The 23138-nt window shown below is 39.7% G+C and overlaps 1 protein-coding gene across 1 annotated transcript; it reads left to right on the top strand.

Annotated features, from left to right (window-relative positions):
- Positions 1–10657: 10657 nt before the first annotated feature.
- Positions 10658–21843, top strand: tspan31 (tetraspanin 31). Its single transcript, XM_006793980.2, has 6 exons — positions 10658–10864; positions 16185–16352; positions 17538–17618; positions 17737–17877; positions 18206–18316; positions 20107–21843. Exons 1-6 carry the CDS (start codon positions 10802–10804, stop codon positions 20179–20181), a joined length of 639 nt encoding a protein of 212 aa, XP_006794043.1. The 5' UTR covers positions 10658–10801; the 3' UTR covers positions 20182–21843.
- The last annotated feature ends 1295 nt before the right edge of the window (positions 21844–23138 follow it).

Genomic DNA, 23138 nt, shown 5'->3' with positions numbered 1-23138 from the left:
AAACGTTAACAGCTGTGTGTTTCACTTAATTGAATGGGCGAAATGACACGCCATGTTGCTCAAATGCATTTTCCCCAAGTTTTTCCATACTTTTAAAGTGAACAAAGATCTGATTGTTTTAGATGAGCTATTTTACAGAAAATAAAAAAGTGTGCATAATTGAGATTTGCTCTGAATAAAGCAGTGGTTGTGATTTTTTCTTTTTCATTAGAGGGAAAAATGATAATAATGTGGTCTAACCCGACTGCACCTCCTCTTGGATCTGTTTTCAGGCATCAGAAAATCTATCTGGTTGTGTTGTGTTGATACAATGGATTAAGCAAAGGGCTTTCACCTAATAGGGTGGAGTTAAACAAAATTAAGAGACAAATCTTTTATTTATTGTGACACACCTGGACAGGACTCTGCTTTTCTGGGAGGAGATGCATGAAGAAAAAGGAGGAGGAGATCTGATTGGGTTTGTATTTTGGCCTTTTCTAGATTTCTGCTTAGTTTAGATTTAATCATATGAAAGATAAGAACAGTGACCAAAGAAATGCTAGCAAAATTCTGAAACTTGAAGCAACGACACGAAAAAGAACTGCGAGCAAGAAAAAATGGGCGAGCCCTAAGTTAAACTTCTCTCAACTCTGAGGTGATGACCAAGGTTAGCAAATGATAGCTATGATTGACTTGAGAGGGTGGTTGAATTCATTAGGTCAGTTAATCCCAAAGTGCATTCTCTGGCCCCCTTGTGGACCATGAAGGTACTGCAGATAGGCCTTGACTAGCGATTTACAATAAAGGAATTAAACATTTCTATTTTCAGTTAACTGAAAAGCTTAATTCTTATTACAAAAAAATCAAAATAGATATGTATATATACTTTTTTTTCGCTTTTCAAGCTTAATTTTGCAGCAAATAATTAGAAGATAAAATTCATTTTTGTAGGCTAAATTAAACGATAATTTTGGCTTAAATCTAATGTAATACTTAATGCTAAAGAAAAATATAGATGCATAGAATTCATACTCAGACCGAAAAAAACCCCCTCTAACCTTAAAGCAAGGATCTGTTAATTAGTAAGTTAATGCTATTTCAAAATAACAAGGGCAGTTCATATATATATATATATATATATATATATATATATATATATATATATATATATATATTTTATTTTATTTTTTTAAATTTTGAAAACCAGGCCAGCAGTTGAGAGGATTTATGCTCGGGAACTAGATGCCTCAAATCCACACCCCTGGTCTCTATGCAAGCATAGTCTCAGCCATTCCCATTTTAATGGTGATCTGTTGTCCGTCTTTAAGTACAGGCTATGGATGGAACTGTTGACAGCTTGGCCTTATAAAAAGAGGTCAGTGAACTAAACTGTGTACGTTGTTTAATATCAAAATATCCTTTAAAACATTGCCTCTCACAGTCGGTGTGTGGGCCTGTGGGCAGCAAAGAGAGACTGATACTACTCGCATACTACTGCACATTTCATTCATCCACAGCTGCACAGGATGACACCATGTGAGCGTTTCCTTTCATCTTGAAACTCCTCTAGCTGTCACAGCAGACTAAACAGTTCACCACACTGCTAGTTAACGGTAAATTTCTCATTAGTTCATTTTTCCACTTTTGTTTTCGACTCAGTCCGTTTCCGAGGAGTGTTGAGTTCCTCCTGTTTAGTTTAGTTTGATTTTAAGTTTTTTCAGTGTGAGTTTGCGGTTCATCAGACGAAGATCTAAAAACAATTGGTATCAAAATCAAAACTATGCTCAGTGAAAATATGAGACCCAAACTATATATCAAGCCTCTTCATGTTTGTTATACTTCTAAAATTATATTGACCGGCCAAAACTAAAACTAAAGATGTTTCCTCTTTTTCTTTTAAAACCTGTTTTACTCAATTGCCAACATAAACCACCGTCATCTGAACAGAGGACTAACTGAAAGTGTTTGATGTGTGTGTTTTTCTCAGTCACACAGAAGCAATGACTCATTGATCAAAGCTTTGAGAGTCCATCACGTCCTTCACAGGTAGTGAGAAGCAGGGTACACAGTGGACCGGTCATCGGCCAATTACACTGATTTAAAAATAACCTTTAACCTAAATGCTGCTCTGTGTAGTAGGTACCAAGGTGGGGCAGAAAGAAACACCAAAGTGTGGGAATCACAGAAAAGTAATTTGTTTTCAGGAAATTGCATTACTGCTCCTGTTGTTTGTGACGCCACTAGTGTTAAACAGAAACGGAAATCAGTGGAAAGCATCTCAGCAAGTTCTCTGAATCTTAACTAACAACAAAGTGTGAAGGTGTTGTGCCTTTAAAGAGTCACATATAGTAAGAGCAGGCTGACTTAACTTCCACATTAAGTCAGACTTTTTGCTTAAGATGTCTGAGGCTCCTAATCAGCAGTTTTATAAATGTGTGGTTAGTTAAATTTGACCTTTTCTTTAGGATTTACTTCATTACATGAAAGGAAATGGAAACACATGAACGTGTTTGGTTTCTGATTGCTTTTTCTTAAATATGCAGTGGTTAGGCTAGCTGAGAAGCCATGCACTAAATTGACCTTGCCCTACTTTGCACCACTTATATAGTGAGTACAATTAATTGGCATACTTAAATGTGCTTTAAGTATTTATTGAGCACTTTGAGCCAACTGTTGTTGTGAATTGGCACTATACACATAAAAACTGAAGTGAACTGAACTGACAATGCAACATCAAATTATGAAGCCGGGGCCTTTCCACGCAGCAGCGACAAAAGCTGTTTTGTGCTCTTGTTCCTTTAACTTAAACATACAATTTTAGTACTTCCCCTACTTTTACATCTCACTTACTGTGCACCAGCTTTCCACAGAAATCTAAAAACAAAATCACAGGTAGATCAACAGTAACTCGTGTCACATTAACAAGAAAAGGTGGGAAGTAGGATGAGGAAATGATGTAAAACTGATCAGCGTTACATGTAAGGCCCTGTTTATTTGAAAGGAAGTGGCTTTGAGGGCAGTTGCAGATTGGCAGAAAGGAAGTAGGCCGCACAGCAGGTTTTATGCTGCTGCCATGGCGATGGCTGCTGAGGTGGTGTCGCCATTGGTTGCCCATGTCCAGAGCCTGGCTGATAAATAAATGCCAGTACACACCAGCAGCAAGGTGGTAAATTCTTTCCCTCAGAGTAAAACAATAATGGAAATGAGCCTCTCCTCCACTGTAGAGTCACACCGACTGACACAGGAAGTGAAGGGGAAGATATAAATCACCTACACTGTCTTGTTCTCACCCACCATAGCATTAAAACTTATAAAAGGAAGAGAAACGTATCATTTGTAAGCTGTTTCCCCATGTTAACACGCCAAGAATAACACTAAAATGAATATCCTGTTATTGTGACAACAGCTTTTGCAGTTTACAGGTAAAGGTCAATCACAAAGAGCAGCCAAGCTTAAGAAAGAGGAGCTTACCTTGAATACTGTGGAGGTAAACTTTAAGGCCTGAGCGCAGCTGTTGATCCCCCACCCTTTCAAACTGCTTGGCCAGTCTGTTGATTGCAGTCTGAAGGGAATCATGCCTCTTGATCTCTGCTTTTATTGCAGCGGAGTTCACCGTTTTGCTGTTGCTGGTCATCCTGACACATGGATCGGTGGTAAAGTGAAGCAAACAGCCGCTTCAGCCCATTTGAACTCCTGGCTGTTTGTTCCACAAGAAGAGCTCCAGACGCACAGATGCAGCAGAAACAAGAAGCAAAGGCGGCTCGGGGTGTCTCTCTTTCACTCGCTCTCTCTCGCTCTGTCTTTCTAGACCACAAAGTCGGATCACGACAATGCACGTCTCAGTTTCCTCTGCAGGTTTGAACTGAACTGAATTCACTTCCTTATTTCAAATCTTCACTGTGAGGCGGCTCTGAGTGCTGTCATTTCACACGACAGAAAAGGCGTCTGAAGCGTCCATGTAACTCACATAACACCCTAACTGTTACTACCAAGGAAAGTATATTATGAAGCATGATAATCTGAGACACAGTTTGTGTTAGTCACATATTGAACCTACATTAGAGGACTCTGTGTTTTAATAGTTAAATATGTCACTGTTTTGCAGACTGGCTGGCATCTGAGCAAATATCCACTGCTGTCAGACATGCTGGTCACGTGCACAGGATCTCACCATAACCAGATTTTTGCCCAATCTTTGCAGCAGCTTTGTAGCACTGATGTTGTTGTTTGGTGCATACAGTATTTGTACTGTTCTCTAATTAGAGAGCAATACAGAAAAGCTGTACCATGCATTTGTTACTTACAGGCTTTATTAACAGGACACCCTAAAAGCTCCCTGAAAAGCCTTCAGCGGATCCAAAATGCTGTAGAGAGAGAGCTAACAGGGACCAGAAAGAGGGATCATATTTCTCTCCTATTAGCTTCTCTTCACTGGCTCCTTGTTAAGGTTGGAATTGAATTTAAAATCCTTCTTCTCACGTACAAAGTCCTGAATCATCGTGTCTCATGTCTCATAACATTATATTATCACAAAAGAGCACTTTGCTCTGAGGGTGCAGGCTTACTTTCACTTTGTGAAGCTTTGAAAAGCAGAATGGGAGGCAGCGTCTTCACCTGTCAGACCCCTCTCCTGTAGAACCAGCTCCCACTTTAGGCCCACCCTCTTTACTTTTTGGCTCAAAACTTTTTATTTATCAATATTCTTGAATTTATCAAATTAAGGGTGGAGCCTATTCCAGCTGTCATAGTGTGAAAGGCAGGGTACAACCTGGGAGGATACTGAGACAGTAAATAGGCTGGAAACATCCACACCTACACTGAAAAAAAGGCCATGTTGGATTTACCTAATTCAATAGTGGACATTGGTTGCGCACAACTGTTTTGCTTTGGCAGAAACTTAAACAACTGAGTTAAATCAACACAACTTATTCATATTCAACAAACCTGAGCATTTTGTGTTGATAAAACGTGATTGAGACATGTTTAGATGAAGTAAGGTGAGCTCTTGGAGCTTCTTAAATCCTTCCCAATTTTGTCATTTTATTTCAACGCTATTCAATAACTTTTACCCCAATACTACCTGGTCACTTAAATACTACATGTTGTCTCCATATTACATAATGTTCAACAAAGTCTAGAGTCTGGTTAACATAAAAATCAAATGGATCTACAACCCAGTCTTTATCTGGGTTTCAGGGGGACTGGGGTATAACCCTTTAGTGATAGAGTAAGAGGCAGGGTACACCCAGCTCACCAGTCTATCACATAGAGACAAACAACCATTTGCACTCACATTCACAGGTAATTTAGAATCACCAATAAACCTAACAACTGCTAACCGTGGGAGGAAACCAGAATACCCAGAGAGAAACCACTAGCGAGATTGTGGATTTGAACCCAGGACCTTCTTGCTATGAAGCACCAGCACTAACCACCACGCCACCGATCCAGGGTTAACAGAAGTAGGAAAGCTATGATTTCAAGGCTTGATGCAGAATCTTCTGTACATTTGTCTTTGACAGGTTAAACCACAATAATTAGCAAGAGCAACCATGTGGTGTGTGTGTAGTTGTCTGCCTCTTATAACTCCAGTGATTTTCCTGGAGTTTGAATTCTCGTGCAATCTTGTCAATTTCATAAGTCGAGCAACTAACCACTCTTACTAGATTGTATCATGTCATCTCAACAAGAACAAATTAAGTTGTTGAATTTGATACAGATCCTACATGATTTAATTATGTTCAAGATAGAAACATGAAATTTTGGTTTTTTTTTTAATGTGACAACCACCCAATTTACTTTTTTGGCATACCGAAAAAAGTAGAGGCGGCTGCTCGACTTGACTGAGGTGGATGCCTTCCTCAAACCACGATCCAAAGCGCGCGAGACTGAAATCCCGTGCGGTGTCGTGAGATTTAACATATAAGTAAGTAAGTCAGATATATTATTGACTTACTTCACTTGAACATGATATGAACAATTTAATCTACCCTCTTTGCGTATCATGTAGTTTCTATATTACACTTAGCTTTAAAGCACAAGGCAATTGTGTTAAATACACGCAAGATGCTTTCATAAATCCAAGAGATGGCCAATCCCTGTTTTTTCAGTGTATAGAGAAATGCCAGTTAACCTAACCCATACATATCTTTGGACTGTGGAAGGAAGCCAGTGGACCTAATGACAACACTTGCAAGCATGTGGAGAACATGCAAACTGCACAGAAAGTCCCCGGCCGGCCGGTGGAGCCAAACCCAGAAAATTCTTGCTTTGATTCGACAGTACTAACCACTGCCAAGATCACCACAAAATAAGAACGAATGATCTGTGAAGCTCTGTAGTGGCTCCTCACGGCCGAGAGATTCTGCTATGAGGGAGGATTACAAATAGGAAAAGAGGGAGGGAGAAATGGGTGGGGCAAGTACACATTTTGAGACCTATGAGAGGTAGGTGTGTGTTTGAACTTAAGATCAGTTCATGGGTCAGAAATTAGCTTTAGCAGGGCAATAAAGGGAACAGTGTTGCCCTCCTTGCACATCACTGTCAGTATTCATATTACTCACAGCTTATATCCAGATTATATGCATTCCTATATATATATAAGTATATATTAGTAGACACAGAAAGCTTTTGTGCTATCTATTGGTGCAAAATATGTTTATGTTTTTAAAGACAGACTCATCCTCACAGGCCTCACAGTGTTTTTTCCCCCTGCCACCCCATAAACTAAAACATTATTACAGTCAGGACCAAACTGTTAGCTTCCTCACAGTCTTTGAATCTTGTGTTTCACTACGTTGGTCATATCATCATGGGGCAGTTGTACCTCTTAATTGCCCGTTTATGTAGTCAGGAGGTCTGTCAACTGCTTGTCTACCGTCTCCTGTGGTTTGTGTTTAGTCCTGTTTGTCGTACGTCTGTTTTTATGCTCTTCATTTTTGTCTTCTCTTTCTCTTAATCCCCCAGCCTGTCACGGATGGCTTCCCCTCCCAGAGCCTGGTCCTTCTGGAGATCTCTTCCAGCTAAAAGAAAAATCTTTTTTTAACCCCACTGTCACCAAGTGTTTGGTCATTTGGCATGAATGGATTTTTGAGTTTCTAACTATAATGTTCAGCATCTTCACCTTATAATATAAAGTGCCTGCATGAATAAAATTAAACTGATATTAAATATGAAAATATCTTTGGGCCTATCATTATTACAGAGTTTGCTCACATTATGTAAGTATACTGGATCCTTACAGGTGATCTTTTTTAGCAACAATGGTTTCATTTATGAAAAATTTCTGGCCACAACCAGAGGACAGAATAAGTTTTCTGTACTTTTTTACCTTCAGTTCTAGGGACACTGTTACTCAATCAATTTCAGATTAAGATTCGGTTTTATTGTCACATCACAGATTAACAAAAGTAAAAAAGTGGGTGAAAAAACTCTGGAAAAGCAGATCACAATAAAAAGAAACACGCCAAGACACCGTTAGATACAAAATATTGGAGCATGTCTGGCAAATAAATAAATAAAAAGGTCATAATGTGTGTCATAAAGTGGTTGGAACATTGCTCTTTTGCATCCTCCTCATGTGACTGAAGATGTTCACTCATGATCCGGTGGCAGGTTTACAAAATTCTCAAGCTGTTTATATAAAAAGTGAATCTTGCTTCCTTAGAAAGGAAGCCAGTGCCAAAATGCTTAGTCCTGTAGTTTTCCTAATGGTCAACAGGGGGCAACACTTGCTCCAAAAAGAAGTCTGATTATATGGAAGTCCATCGAAAAGTGGCTCTTGGCTCACTTGACTTGTAACCTGAGTAAACGCCGTATTGATTGATCCATTGGTTCAGTTGCTGGTTTGAAGTCTTACTGAATAAAGTGTAGTATAAGTATTAACTGGAAATCATCTCCTCTTTATTGTTTTTGCTGGTCGTTTACAATGGATTATCTTTATACCTCCCCTATTTTCCTTTGTCACACCAACCCTCTGCACATCCTCATTCACTTCTTCACACTTGCATTGAATGCTGAACTGGAGTCTATAAACAGCACTCTGGCGTAGGTGTTGTTGTTGTCCAGGTGTGAGAGGACAGAGTGCAGTGCGATGGAGACTGCATCCTCTGTGCTCCTGTTCTGACGGTATGCGAATTGGTGGGGGTCCAGGGTGGGGGGGGGGGAGACAGGATTTGAAGTGTGCTCTAAGCACTTTGTGATGATGGGAGTGAGGGCCAGAGATGGGCAGTAATCTGTAATCCGATTACTTTTTTCAAGTAACGAGTAAAGTAAGGTTTACTATTGCAAAAAAGGTAATTAGATTACTGTTACTTTCCTGTGAGCACGCTGCGTTACTGCGTTACTAAAACCGTGATTTTTTTGCGAGAGTGTCTCATGACAATGAGGTAAGCGAGTGCAACATCCGTGGCAACAGCTGTGTGCAGATCAACAATGGATAATATATCGAATGCAGGAGAGAGTATGAGCGTGCAGCGTTTAAAGCGTGGAAGTACTGACCTTACTTTGAGTTTGATTCTGTAAAAAGTGACAAAAACATTAGCGTCCGCTGTTCACTGCTTGGGAAGAAAACTTCTTTTTACAGCGAAAAAACCCTAAACTTCCGAGCAAGCACCGAGTGCGCTACCACGGAATAGGAAATTCACAGACAAACCCGCGGATTCTTCCACTGACCGCTGCGGCACACCTGCACCAGGGTAAACCTCCGCCTGCTATACAGGTGAAAACAGAGCAACAGGACCGCTGAGTCTTTGATTTTATTTATTTTCTGCTGTGTTTCACTTGCATTTATTTGATAGACTGAGAGTAAACACAAAAACTATTTTATTTTATGTGCTGGAATGTGCAGAAAATAGGTTTAAATGTTAAACTAATTTCTTCCAGTCAGAGAATGTTGCATATAATTAAATTTTTGGTGATGCATAAAGTTAAAAGATTAAAACTAATAAAACAAGTTTTAAAAAGAGACTTTTTCATTTGATTACATTTTGTATGATGGATTATGCAGAAAAAGTAGAATTGGGCTGAAAGATCTATCACTTTATCACCTATTCAGGTTGTAAATCATGTTTTTAAAAACTAACTCAGTAACTAAGTAATTAATTACTTTTGAAAATAAATAATCAGTAAAGTAACGGGATTACTTTTTGGGGAAGTAATCAGTAATTAGTTACTGATTACTTTTTTCAAGTAACTTGACCAACACTGGTGAGGGTCTACTGGGCGGTAGTCATTGAGGCTTGATGGGTTGGAGTTTTTGGGTATTGGGACGATGGAGGTGGATTTGAAGCAGGCCGCTCCAGTTGCTCCAGTCAACACCAGCATGGTGGTTGCTGTTAACCCAGGCTTGACCCATCTGGTGTGAACTCTTTTCACATATTTGATTTAGAAAATATTTTACACCAAATGCCCCTCCCCCCAACTTAACCTAGCTTGGGAGATGCACTAGGAGTACACTGGCCTATGACACCAATAGCTGTGTTATCCATTTATCTATATATGCCTACATGTACCTGTATAATGTTGTCAAGGAGAAAAAAGGATTACGAGCTTAGTTTACAAGCTCAAAATCAGTGTCATGATGTTAATTGATGATTCCTATTAGTCTGACCGTACTTACATCAGCTAATGTCAGCTGTTGGAGGTGTATTAATAATAAAAATAATTAATGACTTTTCTCACACTGCTGTTTTTGATCTGCTGAATGCATCAACCTCCTGAGGCATCTAAAAATGAAGCTGCCTCTGAGGGAAAAGTTACCCATCTATATTAAGGTCAGTGACGTGAGGTCACAACAGCACTGTTTCTCCATTCAAAAGCATCACACGCACCAAAGGGTTGTGACCTACTGCTTTAAACTGTGGCTTTTAAACACTGTGGGGGATTTTTTTTTTAGGCAGGCAGGCTTATCCAGCCGAACTGAACATATCTGTGTTTCCCTTTGTCATACGCTATCACACACATACATCCCTGATGTATTAACAAGCCTGTTTTGTAATCTCTCTGTTACAACAAGTGTCCCGCCATCACTACAGAGATCATACACTGGGGGCTGATAAGACCTTTTCTATCCTTTTCTATACATTTTCTTTTTGTATTTGCTTTGTTTCCTTTTAAAAATAACTATATATACATACATATATATATATATATATATATATATATATATATGCAGTAACAAATGTTTTTCCTGACACTCCTGACAGAGTCTTTTTCAGAGATATTGATCTCTGAAAAACACTGAGTTACTGTAACTGCATTCTAGGGGAAAAAATGAATCACCAGCAACATTTTGCAGGTGATGTATTCACATTTCTATCCAGTATGGTACATAAAAGTTGACATTTTCTTTCTTTTTCTTTTTTTTTGTATTTTCTTTTTTAGAGCTTCAGCATACTGTGAAATGTTTTCATTAATTTACATTTAACAGAAGCATACTATTATTAAAAAAACCCCCAAAAAAACCCTGACAGGATTACAAATAAAGTCCAATCTGCTTATTCAGTTCGTGGGGTGGGGGGAATCACCGGGTCAGTGGTCACCTTGGTCAGGAAACCATTCACACTCACGCTTGTGGTCAGTTTAGAGTCAGCAGTTAACCCCACGCATGTATTTGGCGTTTCGGAGGAAGCAAAAAAAAAAAAGGTTATTCCACTTTACACGATGACGTGAGTCGCTGCCCTGACGTGACGCACCATCGTCATCCGCCCTCGGTGCTGTTCGTTCCCAGTAATCAGCGCAGCTGTTTCTCAGAGCGAGCTAGCAGGGATATTAGTTCAGGTTGTTTGTATTTTTTCGCTTAGCTGGAGGAAGTGTTTCGAAGATGGTGTGCGGCGGGTTCACCTGTTCCAAAAACGCCCTGTGCTCCCTGAATGTGGTTTACATGGTGAGTATGTAACATGGATGCTAAGTCTCTGCTGGTTACATTAGCTTGTAGCTAACTAGCTTGTGAATGAAAAAGCGAAACACTGGCGAAGAAATGTACTGACCTGTTTTAACTTTTTGTTTGGCATGCCTCTTTGTTCATTCTACAGATGGTTATTGGTATGTAAAATATTCTGATATTATCATAGCACAGTGGTAATGTGATGTAGCGTAGGTTAGCTGAGTAGAAGTAGCGGCTAGCTTGTTAGCTATCGCCATTATGCGTATGAAAGATCCCGTTACCTGCGAGGCCAGCTGACCTAAAATGTGAAACTAATACGTTTCAGCTTGTTATGGTTTCATGAGCTCTGCTGTCGGTCGCCTGGGTGTGTGCTAGGAGAATATAAGCAGCTGGCGTCTGCCTTTGTCCTTTGTGTCAGTCATGTGAGTGGTGATGGTCAACATGTTGTCTTCAGTTCAGCTAGCATAAACTCTTATCAGAAAATCTGCAAACGCATACTTCCTGCGTTGACAAAGTCCAGATCACCACTTTTGAGAAAGTGCTACATTTCTTACATTCAAAGACTATAAATGTGAAGAACACCAGAGATAAGACTTGACTGGTCGTTGTCAGGCTGAAATTTGCTTTGTTTGCATAATACGCTATGTTAATTTCCTTTCTGAAAACTATACAGTGGTGTCTGTTTAGCCACTTAACACAAACCTATGATTTATTAAAGCATAAACCTGAAAGGAAGAGTCTATGTCGTCTACACATAACAGACAAAAAAGTGCCTCTTTAAGCACTCATTCTGCTAGTAAATGCCAAATGTTCCATGGTGTTAGAGGCACAAAGCATTTTAGTATTTTTACAAAAATAACGTGTTTCCCAGAGAGCCTAAAACTTGGCATGTCTCAGTATGGTGGGCAAGTGGAGGACACTGCAGCATATAATAAGTATTTAAAAATCAATTTTCTTTAGAAATAAAAGAATATACTGTTTGCTGAATATCATCAAGGGGTACAACTGTGAGCTCCTACACCATGTGGAAAACACGATGGAGGGTCTGTCATGGTTAAGAGCTGCATGTCAGTCAGTGGTGTGGTGTAGGAGATCTCATCAAAACTCTTAAAAGTACAAAGTTTGATCCACGATGCAGTACTGTCTGGAAAGAGTCTGGCAAAAACTTTTTCATCATAACAATGGTCCCAGACATGCTGCCAATGATTGGTCTCGCCAGAGCCAAGACCTAAACATTACTGCAGCAGTGTGGGATCATCTTGGCACAGACCATGACAAAAGCCAGCCAACATCCAAACAAAAGGTTTTCAGTGCCCTTTAAGAATCCTGGAGAACCTTTCCTGAAGTTTACTTAAACAAATTACGTTAAGCTTGCTTAAGATCTGTGCTGAAGAATAAAGGTGGTCATAGCAAATATGGACAGATCACAAACTGTTAGTTTTATTGCTTCATTTTACATGTATGTTTGCACATGTTTCAATAAATCTCTGGACCTAAATCCCATTTTACTAGCGAAATTGGTTCAAGACTTTTGCACAGTACTGTAACAGTACAAAAACTCGGTAGGTTTAAGCAGGATGTCGTTTCTGTTGTTCCAGTCACTCTGTGTAATCAATAGGGATGTACCAATCCAACAGTTTCCAGTTTGTTTGATGTCTCGGCTTTGGGTGTCTGCTAATATGGAGTACTGAACCGATTCCAGTGTTAAATTTAATAATCTGTCTTCCTCACTGTGAGGAGGAGAATGTAAATCATCCTTTATGTACAAGAAAACATCAAGCTCAGCCTAAATGGATTTCCTACTTTGTAATTCATGTGACAAATTATGCATCCACAAATATAAATGTACTGAATTGTTATTTATTGGTAAAGTGAAATAATGAAAATGGATCAAATATTTTAAGAAGATTAAGTTGATCAGCGAATGTATTTGCAGTAGACTAATTTTGCCTCATAAGGAGAGACCTGCTGCAGGGTCTCTCCCTATGAGTAAAAATAAAATGCAAATCTTTGCTTCGATGCTTTATTTAATGCACGATTTCTTAGAATTCACCATCTGAGCGTGGGCACGTTCAGGAGAACGCATGATAATATTGTATTACAACATTAAGCCCAAGCAGCCCTCAGTTTTCTTAACAAAAAGGGCTGATAACACAACAGCAGCAATTAAGTCGATGAAGTCATAGTTTAACGTGACGCTCGAGTCTGTCTACACACAGCAAAGAGGTGGAGCTGTTACCAAGACCGAGAACTCAGCTTCTTCCTTTAACCACCATTAAAACTACTGCTGGGAACAGGTGGCCATGCGTTCTTCATCTGGCCACCTGTTTGATGTGAAGTAAAGCAAACTTTTCTTGCAGTGAAACAGTGAAAATCTACAGTAAAGCTAAAGTATTTGTTATCCCATTACTTTGAGTAGTTGATAGAATAGTTTATTACTAAAACAATCAATACCTGCAGCCCTGCTCTGCTTCGTAATGCTGTCCTTCTTTGAAGTAGCTTCTGCCTTCTATTAAGTCTCTCTGACCAAATATGATGAGTGAAAGTAACCCGAAGTATTTTTAGGTGGTTTCAGTGGTTGAAATGGTTGCCGCAGAGTAAGAAGGTCCTAGTTTGAATCGAGCGGCTAGCGGGTACCTGTTGTTTTGGAGTTTCTTCTCGCTGTGTCGGTTTGCGCCTGGTAATCTGGCTCCTCCCATCGTCCAAAGGCATGTTTTTAAGGTTAGGATACGTAGTAAGTGTGAATGTGTTTGTCTGCCTGTGGTGTACCCTCCTCCTTGCCCAAAGACAGCAGGCAGAGGTTACTTTAAAAATGAAAAAACTGAGGTTACCAGGTGTAAAAATAAATGAAGCTAACAATAAACTAGTCAAGAAAGCAAGCAAAAGAAAAAAAAGCTAAATAAACTTTTGAACTCTTGAACGTCCGTGCTGTGTGCCATTGGTGTAAACAGGAGTAAAGCTGGTGTTTGCATAGCTGTTACTGACACACCAGGACAGAGAGCTCGCTGTCCCTGTCGACTCAGTGCCCAGTGAAATACTTGTGACACGACCTGCCCAGTCAGAAAGCTTTGGAACGTGATGCCACCAGTCCTGTTGATGGCTGAGTCACTGCATCTGTCACGAGTTTGATGGTTTTGTTTTTTTGTTTTTAAATCAGGATCGAATCAGAGCAGGCGTCAGCGAGCTGAATACACGAACACTTTGATACCTGCGATGCTTATTTAAACGTCTGCACTGAATCTTTGTAGAACCTATAACATAACCTGTGTAAGTGGCCATTGGTATCATTTATGACGTTTTTATATGTGATGGCAGCCACAGTAGAAACAAAATGCTACGATTGCCCTTAGCATTTTTTTCTTCATTCTTGGTACATTTCCATGTTGCGATGGATTCTGCCGTCTCCATCCAGGAATTTACTAACATCCTTGTATCGAGGCGATGATTAATCAATACCTGTGGGGAAAAAAGCCAGAAATGCATAGATGATGGACTCGAAGGAACTGAACAGATCAATCAAAATAGTCCCAAGCTGTGTCGATCGACTTGTACTTGGGTTTCTGTTGAGGTGCATGTCAGGCTATGGCGTAGAATTTCAGAAGGATCTGGAAAAAAAAAAAAAGGATCTGTGATTGTGATTTACTTCTGAAATGGATGTAAGTAGAGAGAGAAAGTAAACATTAACACATTAATTGGGGAAAAAAGTACAAAAAGTTTAAGTCAATAGGAAAACGCATAGATTTCTTTAAACAGTGACTCATTGCTTTAACTATATAATAATAATAATAATAATAATATAGATTTGTATAGCGCCTTTCAAGAAACCCAAGAAGGAGAGGGGGAAAAAATATGCAGCTTGATCATGGTCGGTCGGTCACCTGACAACGACCCATTCCCAACTGGGGAAATGTCGGGATGAAGAATAAATGACGCCTTCAACAACTTTAAGCAACTGATTATTTATAGAGTACAGTAGAAAAAAATATATTCAGGCATCATCTGCATTTATTTACAGTCTCCTCACTCTCACACACACGTACACGCTTCATGTCTAGAGCTGACAGGAGGCAGCAGTGAAATATCGAGTTGACGATAATGTTTTATGTTACTGTAAGTGCAATAAAAGCTTTCCAGCAAGTGTTGCTAACTTGCATTCAACCAGAAACACATTATATAACGAGCAAAAGTAAACGTGAGATGGGAAGGCCAAAGCATCAACCTTTGACCACAGTTTTCAGTTATATAAAGTTTTGCAACATATGAAGAATATCTGTGTCACAGTGTGAAATGCCTGCAGACTGCTGCTGCTTTGCTGTTAGCTTCCTTCATGTTACATTAGCTCTACTTGTATTTCCCACTGTTGTGTGGCTAAATGGATCAACACTGACGTTCAGTTCAGCTTTTTCAATTCGCATTGGACGTGTATCCCATCCAAATATCAGATCTGAGCATCCCTATTTTTTTTTTAATTTAATTTGTTGTTTATTCTTTGCCAAAATATCACTCACGCAACATTTTAGTGGTGAGTTTTTGCTAGTTTCGTAAAGCTCATATGATTGAAAGTCAATATTTTTGTATTTTGAACTGAAAGAGCAGGTTGAAGTGTTGACTTCAGTTTATGATGTTTTTAATTTCCCTGTTTGTTCCACAAATACAGAAGTCACATTTTATCATTATCTCTGTCAGTGCGCCCCAGGGCAGCTGTGGCTACAATGTAGCTTGCCATTGCCAGTGTGTGAATGTGTGTGTGAATGGGTGAATGACTGAATGTAGTGTAAAGCGCTTTGGGTCCTTAGGGACTGAGTAAAGCGCTATACAAATGCAGGCCATTTACCATATCATGTAGTGATTTCGTGTCTTTCAGCTCTTTGACATGCAGTTCATGCGCCGTCACAAAATTGATGTGACCAAGCAGACATCAGTCAATAGGGTCAGAGTCGGCAAACATATCAGCTCAACCCTGAAGACATTTGTTTACCAGACCAGCTTGTGCTCAATTTAAATAGACAATTTTGTTTTTCATTTCAGCAATTTTGAAGTGAAAGAATAATAAAAAAAGCTCTAAAATATAACTGTGTTTGGAATTGGTTACAGATGATTTAAAAATACATACAGCTGTGTGAGGTATTTAACACTAAACGTGTTTTTTAGTCGGCCTCGTTCTCCCACTTGAACTCCAAAGCAGAACTCTTCTTTACAGACTGAGCTGCGTCTGTAGTAATCAAACCACAGTGCTGTGACCTCGTGATAAGCTGTGATCCATCTGATGCACTCTGCCTCAGCTGACCGTGGTTAACCTCTTTCCCTTTGCTCCCTTCAGCTGGTCGGGCTGCTGCTGATCGGAGTCGCGGCATGGGGGAAGGGCTACGGCTTGGTGTCCAGCATCCACATTATCGGAGGGGTCATTGCGGTGGGCGTCTTCCTGCTGCTCATCGCTGTTGTAGGACTGATCGGAGCTATGCACCACCACCAAGTCATGCTTTTCTTTGTATCCTTTATAGCTTTGTTGATGCACAAGTTCGCAGTAGATCTGGGTTATTTGGGAAAAATTGCTTATCTTTTGGTTTAAATGTTTGTCCTTCCTAAGTCACATCCAGTCCTCTTCCATGCTTTTGAACTGTCTCAAGGTTTGCGGTGCCCGTCAGACCTAACACTGGATGTAGTTTATGTAGGTGCTGGGTTGTATCACCAAAAATGTTTTTTAGTTTCTGGCAGCATCACAGTGTACAACAGAATTATTATTCCTGCATAAGTGGGCCTTTATGTAGGTTTACTGTGACTCATTCTTCTGCCTGAAGTTGAGAGAATAAGAAATTGTTGGTATTGGCATTAAACAAGCAGAAGCAGCAGAATTTTAAAAAACAAAACTACACACGGAAAGTGGCAAATGATCTTCTCTTAGACTCTGTTAAACAAAACTAAATATTTGCTACTGGGTTATAAAGCCAGTCTTTTTGAGCCTGGAGTGGCACATTAATGACACTATTTGTTGTGTCAGATCTGGAGTGTTTGTGCGTAAAGAAACTTCATTTGGAATTACAGCTCCCAAATTCTTGGCCCAAGTTCTGCCTTCAGGTAAAACAACCTGTTAGTAACAGTTTATCTTTACCTCACCTGTGTGTCGAGGAGCAAAGGCCTCAAACTTCCCAACAGTGGACAGAGCTCATCTCTGGGCAGCAAGATAGTTTAGAGAACTAAGCCTGGAAAGTAAAGCCAGTGCTGAAGTGCCTTAATGGGCAGCATGGATTTATAAAACTCGATGGGAAAACGGCCCTACGCTTCCCTGATCTTTTTAATCTGATCAGCTTTTTTTGAGCTTCAGTTCCAAGTCTTATTTGATTCAACATGAAGTACGATTTCTGGAGTTGGAACAGAGCTACAGTGTAATTAACAAATCGCCATAAGAGCATGCAGTGTACCCATGTTTCTCAGTCATGTCCATCCTATGCTCTGATCTGGTTTCACATAGCTAGGATGCAGTTAGGAAAAATACTCCGCTTCAAAAACAGGATCTTGCAAACCGCTGGATCACGTCACAGTGGCTACATCCATCTTTTACATAGAGTTTAAGAAATTGGTGCTGAAATCCCTCCCAGTTCACAGATGATTACTCTGTGTTGTTTGAAACGTGGAGTTTGTTGCTGCCGTTGTTTCTTTGACCCCTGCTTCTCAGTACATGGTCATTCTCTTCATTGTCTTCCTCTTCCAATTTGGAATTTCATGTTCCTGCTTGGCAATGAACCGTGGGCAGCAGGTGAGCCAACATAATGTCTATTTCAAAAGCTTTGCCAACATATCTGCATTTCTGAATTCCTGTAAAATGTATATATTTAATGCCTTTGGCTTTTATTTGTCATGTTTACATTTTCCAGGAGACATTTCTGAACTCTGCGTGGGGAATCATGGAAAATAAGACCAAGGAAGACTTGGAGACCCAACTCAACTGCTGTGGGCTCTTCAACACCACTGGCAAACTGCAGCAGTTTAACCAGGACTTGGGGAGCTGTCGTGCTGTAAGCCTCAAATATCACATTTTTTCATTAACTAAAGAAAAACATAGTCATGGAAAAACCCACTAGAAAGGTTTAGGTGCATACTTCAGTTGTTGCCTAAATAAACCCTATTTTATTTCTGGTTTTTACCCACTCTATCAATGATTTTTTTCTGTATTTCCAGTTATACAATGAGCCTCAAGCACAAATCACATAAGCATTTCCTTTAGGAAAAAGTAGGGCACTTACTGTTATTCTCAGAATAGATTTTGGTAGCTAATACTGGCTTAGCTGACAGCCCGCTGAGTCATAGTGCAAAAAGACCGAACGCCTTTCTCTTTCACTCTAGCCATGCACAACGAAAGGTAGATGTGTGCCCTGTGGAACGAAGATGCTGGATCATGCCACAGAGGCTCTGAAGATCCTCGGAGGCGTCGGGCTCTTTTTCAGCTTCACTGAGGTTTGTATCGGATCCTTTAAATGGACTTCATCAGGTTGGCTTGACAACACCTATGACTTACTGTCATGTGATTGGCTGATTAGATGATTGGGTTAATGAACAGGTGTATCTAAAAGTAGTGGGTGAATGTGCTTTTTTTCTGTGTAATTCACCGTTTTCACTAATGAACAGTCTAAGCACATATTCCATGTGCTGTTTCATGATGACACACACATATAATATAACACATATATATTTTCATATTGTAAAATTCTGATATTCTGCTCTAAAAACTTACTTTCAGAACTGTTATTTTCTCATTTCGTTGGTGTTCTAAGGAAAACTGAACATTTTTGGGCTCTGTTGGAATAAAGATGATTTATACAGTGTTGGAGTTGTTACCGATGTCCTGACCAAATATAAATATGCAGTCTTTGAAATTCATTTTATGCAGTCTCCCTTCTATTGGACTGTACTGAAGGTTTACCAGATGGCTCTCATGCCAAACCATGAAATAGTCGTGTTTCATGACAGTTTTTAAGTAATGCGTGGTAGTAAGTGTAATTAGAGTGAGCAGCATGAGTGTTCATGAGACTCTTCAGGGAGACGTGTCATTGTGGCAAACCAATAAATACAGCCTTGGGCAAAGTAGCAACCACTGTGTTTGAAAGTTAACTGAGTAGTTTTATTGTGTAACCTTAAGTCATTTTAATGCCTAAACCATAATGAGTCAGACTTCAACTTTTTTCTGCCTTCGTCTCGCCCTATTCCTCACATCTTCTTCATCGATCCTGTGCGTGTCCTCCTTCACTACATCCATGAATCTTCTCTAACCTGTCTTTCTCCTGCTGTGGCTGCTCCATACTTGGCATCCTTAGACCATAAGATCAGCTATCTCGCCAATGCACATGTCCGAACCATCTAAGCCTTGCCTCTCTAGCTTTGTCTGTAAAACTGCTCAACAACCTGAGCTGTCCCTCTGATATTCTTATTATTTCTTTCAGTCCTTCTGTCATTAATCGCTCCTGACACTGCTCTCCACCCTGCCAGCACTTTCCATCACCTCTCACATGCTCTGTCTGTTGCTTTAGCTGGTTGATCCCAGGTATTTAAATTCATCTACCTTTGCTACCTCCTTGCATCTAAACCTCTGTCTCCTTCTCACTTCTACTCATTACATTCCTCTTCTCTCTGCACATACCTCCACCTCTTAAAATTGTTCCTGTAACTCCAACCTTTGTTTCTGCGCGTAGACACATATTAGTACATATGAGGCTGGCGATCTGTGATCAGAGGCACACATTAATAAAAACCCACAAAGTATCAGTAACACTAAAGGGAAGAATTTGCCGGTGCTAAGCACACATTCATACACCCTGCATGCCTAAGTACTCGGTAAATGAATGAGGGGAAATTCAGGTGTCAGTGTCCTGCCCGAGGATGGACTGGGGGGGGATGGGGATCGAACCGCTGACCTCCTGATTATTTGCTCTACCACCTGAGCCACAGCTGCCCTACTAACAGATTAAAAGCTGTGACTGTTTCACAGACAGCTTCACTTTTTTTTTCTTCTTTTAAATAAAAATGACTCATGATTGCTACACATTTGCTCCCTCCTGCACAGACTGGTTGCAAATGACGCTGTCAGTTTGTTCAAGTTTGTCCAGTATTTTCACTTCACTGTTGTCCTTCCTTTTTGTGTTACATGATGAGCACATTTGTGGTGAGTTGTGGTTTAGCTTTGGTGAGAAAAATAACTTCTAAGGGCCTTTTTAATGCTGTTCTCTTACATGTAAATCGTCTGTTAACAGATCCTGGGAGTGTGGCTTGCTGTGCGCTACAGAAACCAGAAGGATCCACGAGCAAACCCAAGTGCTTTCCTATAGTCTGTCTCACATCACGGCACAGTAGGTGCAGTTTCAGATACACTGGTACACACAGAATAACGCACATCTAGAGGCAGACACTCGGGCATATAAATACAGAGCCACAACCATCACAACACCAAATGGACAAGCGCACGCAGCACCTGGAAAAAAAAAAACACTGAGAAAAACAAAACGCACACACATACACCAGAGACTGAGAAACTTCAACAAACTGTCCAGAAATGCAAGCTGGAAGACCTGGATACTTATGTGTGAAAGGATGAGAAGTGGTACTTGTCGGTATCACAACCCAGCCTTGATTTGAGTACCAAGATTTCCCGATTGCACCAAGATTTCTCTGCATGCGTCCTCTCACGCGTGCACAGACCAACAGCCTCTTTGTTGATCTTGTTCCACAATCCAACCCAACGACTGTGCGGTGTCCAACAGATAAACTTGTATGCACCTTGACTTTTCCTCTAATGTAGTGCCACCTCTTAACGACAAATATACTCCTGGTAATGTGATGTGTATCCAAACATGTCCCAGCATGATGAGAAAGTCAGCAAGGTGGGTGAGAAGGCACACACTGGACATGTGGTGTAAAGTAGTTTTTGAAAGGATTAAAAAAAAGTATGTAATTATTTTTTCTTTCCACAAAAAACCAGGAATTTGGATTAGGTTGTTTATTTTAGGAAATGTAGTTGCTAGTCTTTGAAGTTCAAATATTTATGAACTGTAACTGAGCCAACTAACTTTTAAATGCCGACGGGCTGCAGCCTCGATGTTGTACATAGTCTTTGCATACTGTAGTTCACAGAAAGTGTACTTGATGGGTTTGCTGTGTAGTTTCCCACCTCTTGCTATGAGGTTTGCCTGCAGTTTCAGAGTCTCTGAAAGCCTGAATTATCCTCACCTCTTCCTATATTTAACATTTTCTTCAGTGTCGCACAGTGACGTCGCTTAGCGTAGATTCTGGTTGTAGACAAGTGGATTAAGGTACATCTTGTTACCTTCTGTATAACTGGAAGAAATCTCAAAAACACAAAACTTGAGTATGTGCTTTTTTTAATTTGAAGTAATCGAGTGAATTTGGCCAAATCTGTTTATTGAAAATCCAGTTTGGTTTTTATAGTGTTAATTGTGAGAATGTGCTTTTGGTTGCCATCCTTTTCTCTTTTTCTTAAATATTTTAAAACTTGTGATTCTTTGGTGCAGTTTTTTTTTTCTTTTTGTTTGCCATCAGCTTCTTTTTTCATCAGTGTTAAAATGCTTTGTAAATGTGCTTGTTAAATATTTTCTGTATCTATTTAAGTTTATGCACAGCAGTTTTGTTGTAGTTTTGATATCGCTTTGCTCGATATGGAACGTTTCCTGTTGATAAATAATTGCTCAGCCTCTCTTTAAACTTTTTTATTTTCCCCTCTTTTGAATCGCTTTTAACTTAAAGGACTAACGAGCTGTAATTACATGTCTTACTTGAACCTGTCGACTTTAATGATTACGGATTCCTCGCTGCTGCTTTGGAGTTCTCGTCGTAAGCAAAACATTATGACAGATGTTAAGCATTATTATGCCATATATTACACCTCAGTTTGAATTTGCGTGCAGTTGTTATTCAAATGTAAGTTGAATTTTTGAGACTTAATTTTTCCAAATAATAAAAATCTCAAATTGGAAGGTGTTTTTTCTTTGAGTCATTGTTTGAAGGACTGGGTCCACACTGGCCATGTTGGCTCTGATAAAGCCAGCCAACGTGATGCTTGCAATTCCACCAGACGCCCCACGGCTGACCGACTGTAACGTGTAGCCAATGAGGGCAGCAGGAAGTCAATTGGAGTGGTCAATTTTCAAAATAGGAACCCTATCTAAATTCATTCCTAAAATGGTACTAGTGTGATCTGAATCACTAATGTAATGTCACGCACCCAAAGCCAATATAATTCTGCAGTTATTAAAACAAGACAGACAAAATAAATAAAAACTAAACTGTTTCATCTTGCCAATAATCAACACACCTGTTTTACAGCGGTGTTGTAAAAAAACACCTTAGACACTCACTGCTTTGTAAAGGTATATTTAACTTCTTTTTTTTTATTGCGTATTTGTGTTTCCGTTTGTTATAGCATTTTAAAGTAATAAGTAAGATCAAATGACCATTTTAAAAGGCCAATTAACTGTTAAAATCAAAGATTGTTATGAAAGATTTCCTGTTCTTGTGACAACGAAGCACTCTGTCCACTGGGTCATACTGGAGGGGGAAAGTAAAGGTATTTATGAGACGTAAAAGGTTTCCGTAGATAATTCTGTAGGAGGATTGTTAATGGTTGCCTTCATCTGCCTGTCTGTGGATATCAGAGTCTCAGGTAATCCACTTTGGGTGGGATGTGACCAAAGTGTCAGTTGATAAGGACTGTACTTTGTGAAATGAACCTTTCAGTCAAAAACAGCGGCTATTCTGAGCCAACCTATCGGACAACTTCATACAACTAAAAAATCTTATTTAAAACATTTTTCTCCAGTTATTTAAGTTCAAAGGAATCCCCTGTAAAAAATGTGCAGTTTTAAAGTTTAATAAATGCACAATGTTGGGAAGGTTACTTTTAAAATATATTCCATTACAGAATACAGAATACATGCCCCAAAATGTATTCTGTGACGTATTCCGTTACGTTACTCAATGAGAGTAACGTATTCTGAATACTTTGGATTACTTAATATATTATCATGCTGTTTACAACTACATGAATGTACTATTGCTGTGATTTATTACTGTTACTGAAGGTCCGCGGCTCCGAACCGTAGTAAAGGGACCTCTGGCTAATACAGTGGGTTCTGTGTCGGGCTCGTAGCCAAAAACTAGCTTTACTTTGTTGTCTGGGTCACTTTGCTAGCGACAGACAGAGAGAGGTGTTGAAAGGCTGCTCCAACGGAACTTATTGTTTTTGGAGGAAAACACGAACACTGTGTACAGT

This window comes from Neolamprologus brichardi, chromosome 20, assembly GCF_056152115.1.
Source record: "Neolamprologus brichardi isolate AB-2024 chromosome 20, ASM5615211v1, whole genome shotgun sequence".
In the NCBI taxonomy this organism is placed as follows: domain Eukaryota; kingdom Metazoa; phylum Chordata; class Actinopteri; order Cichliformes; family Cichlidae; genus Neolamprologus; species Neolamprologus brichardi.
This window is presented reverse-complemented; position numbering and strand designations above follow the sequence as displayed.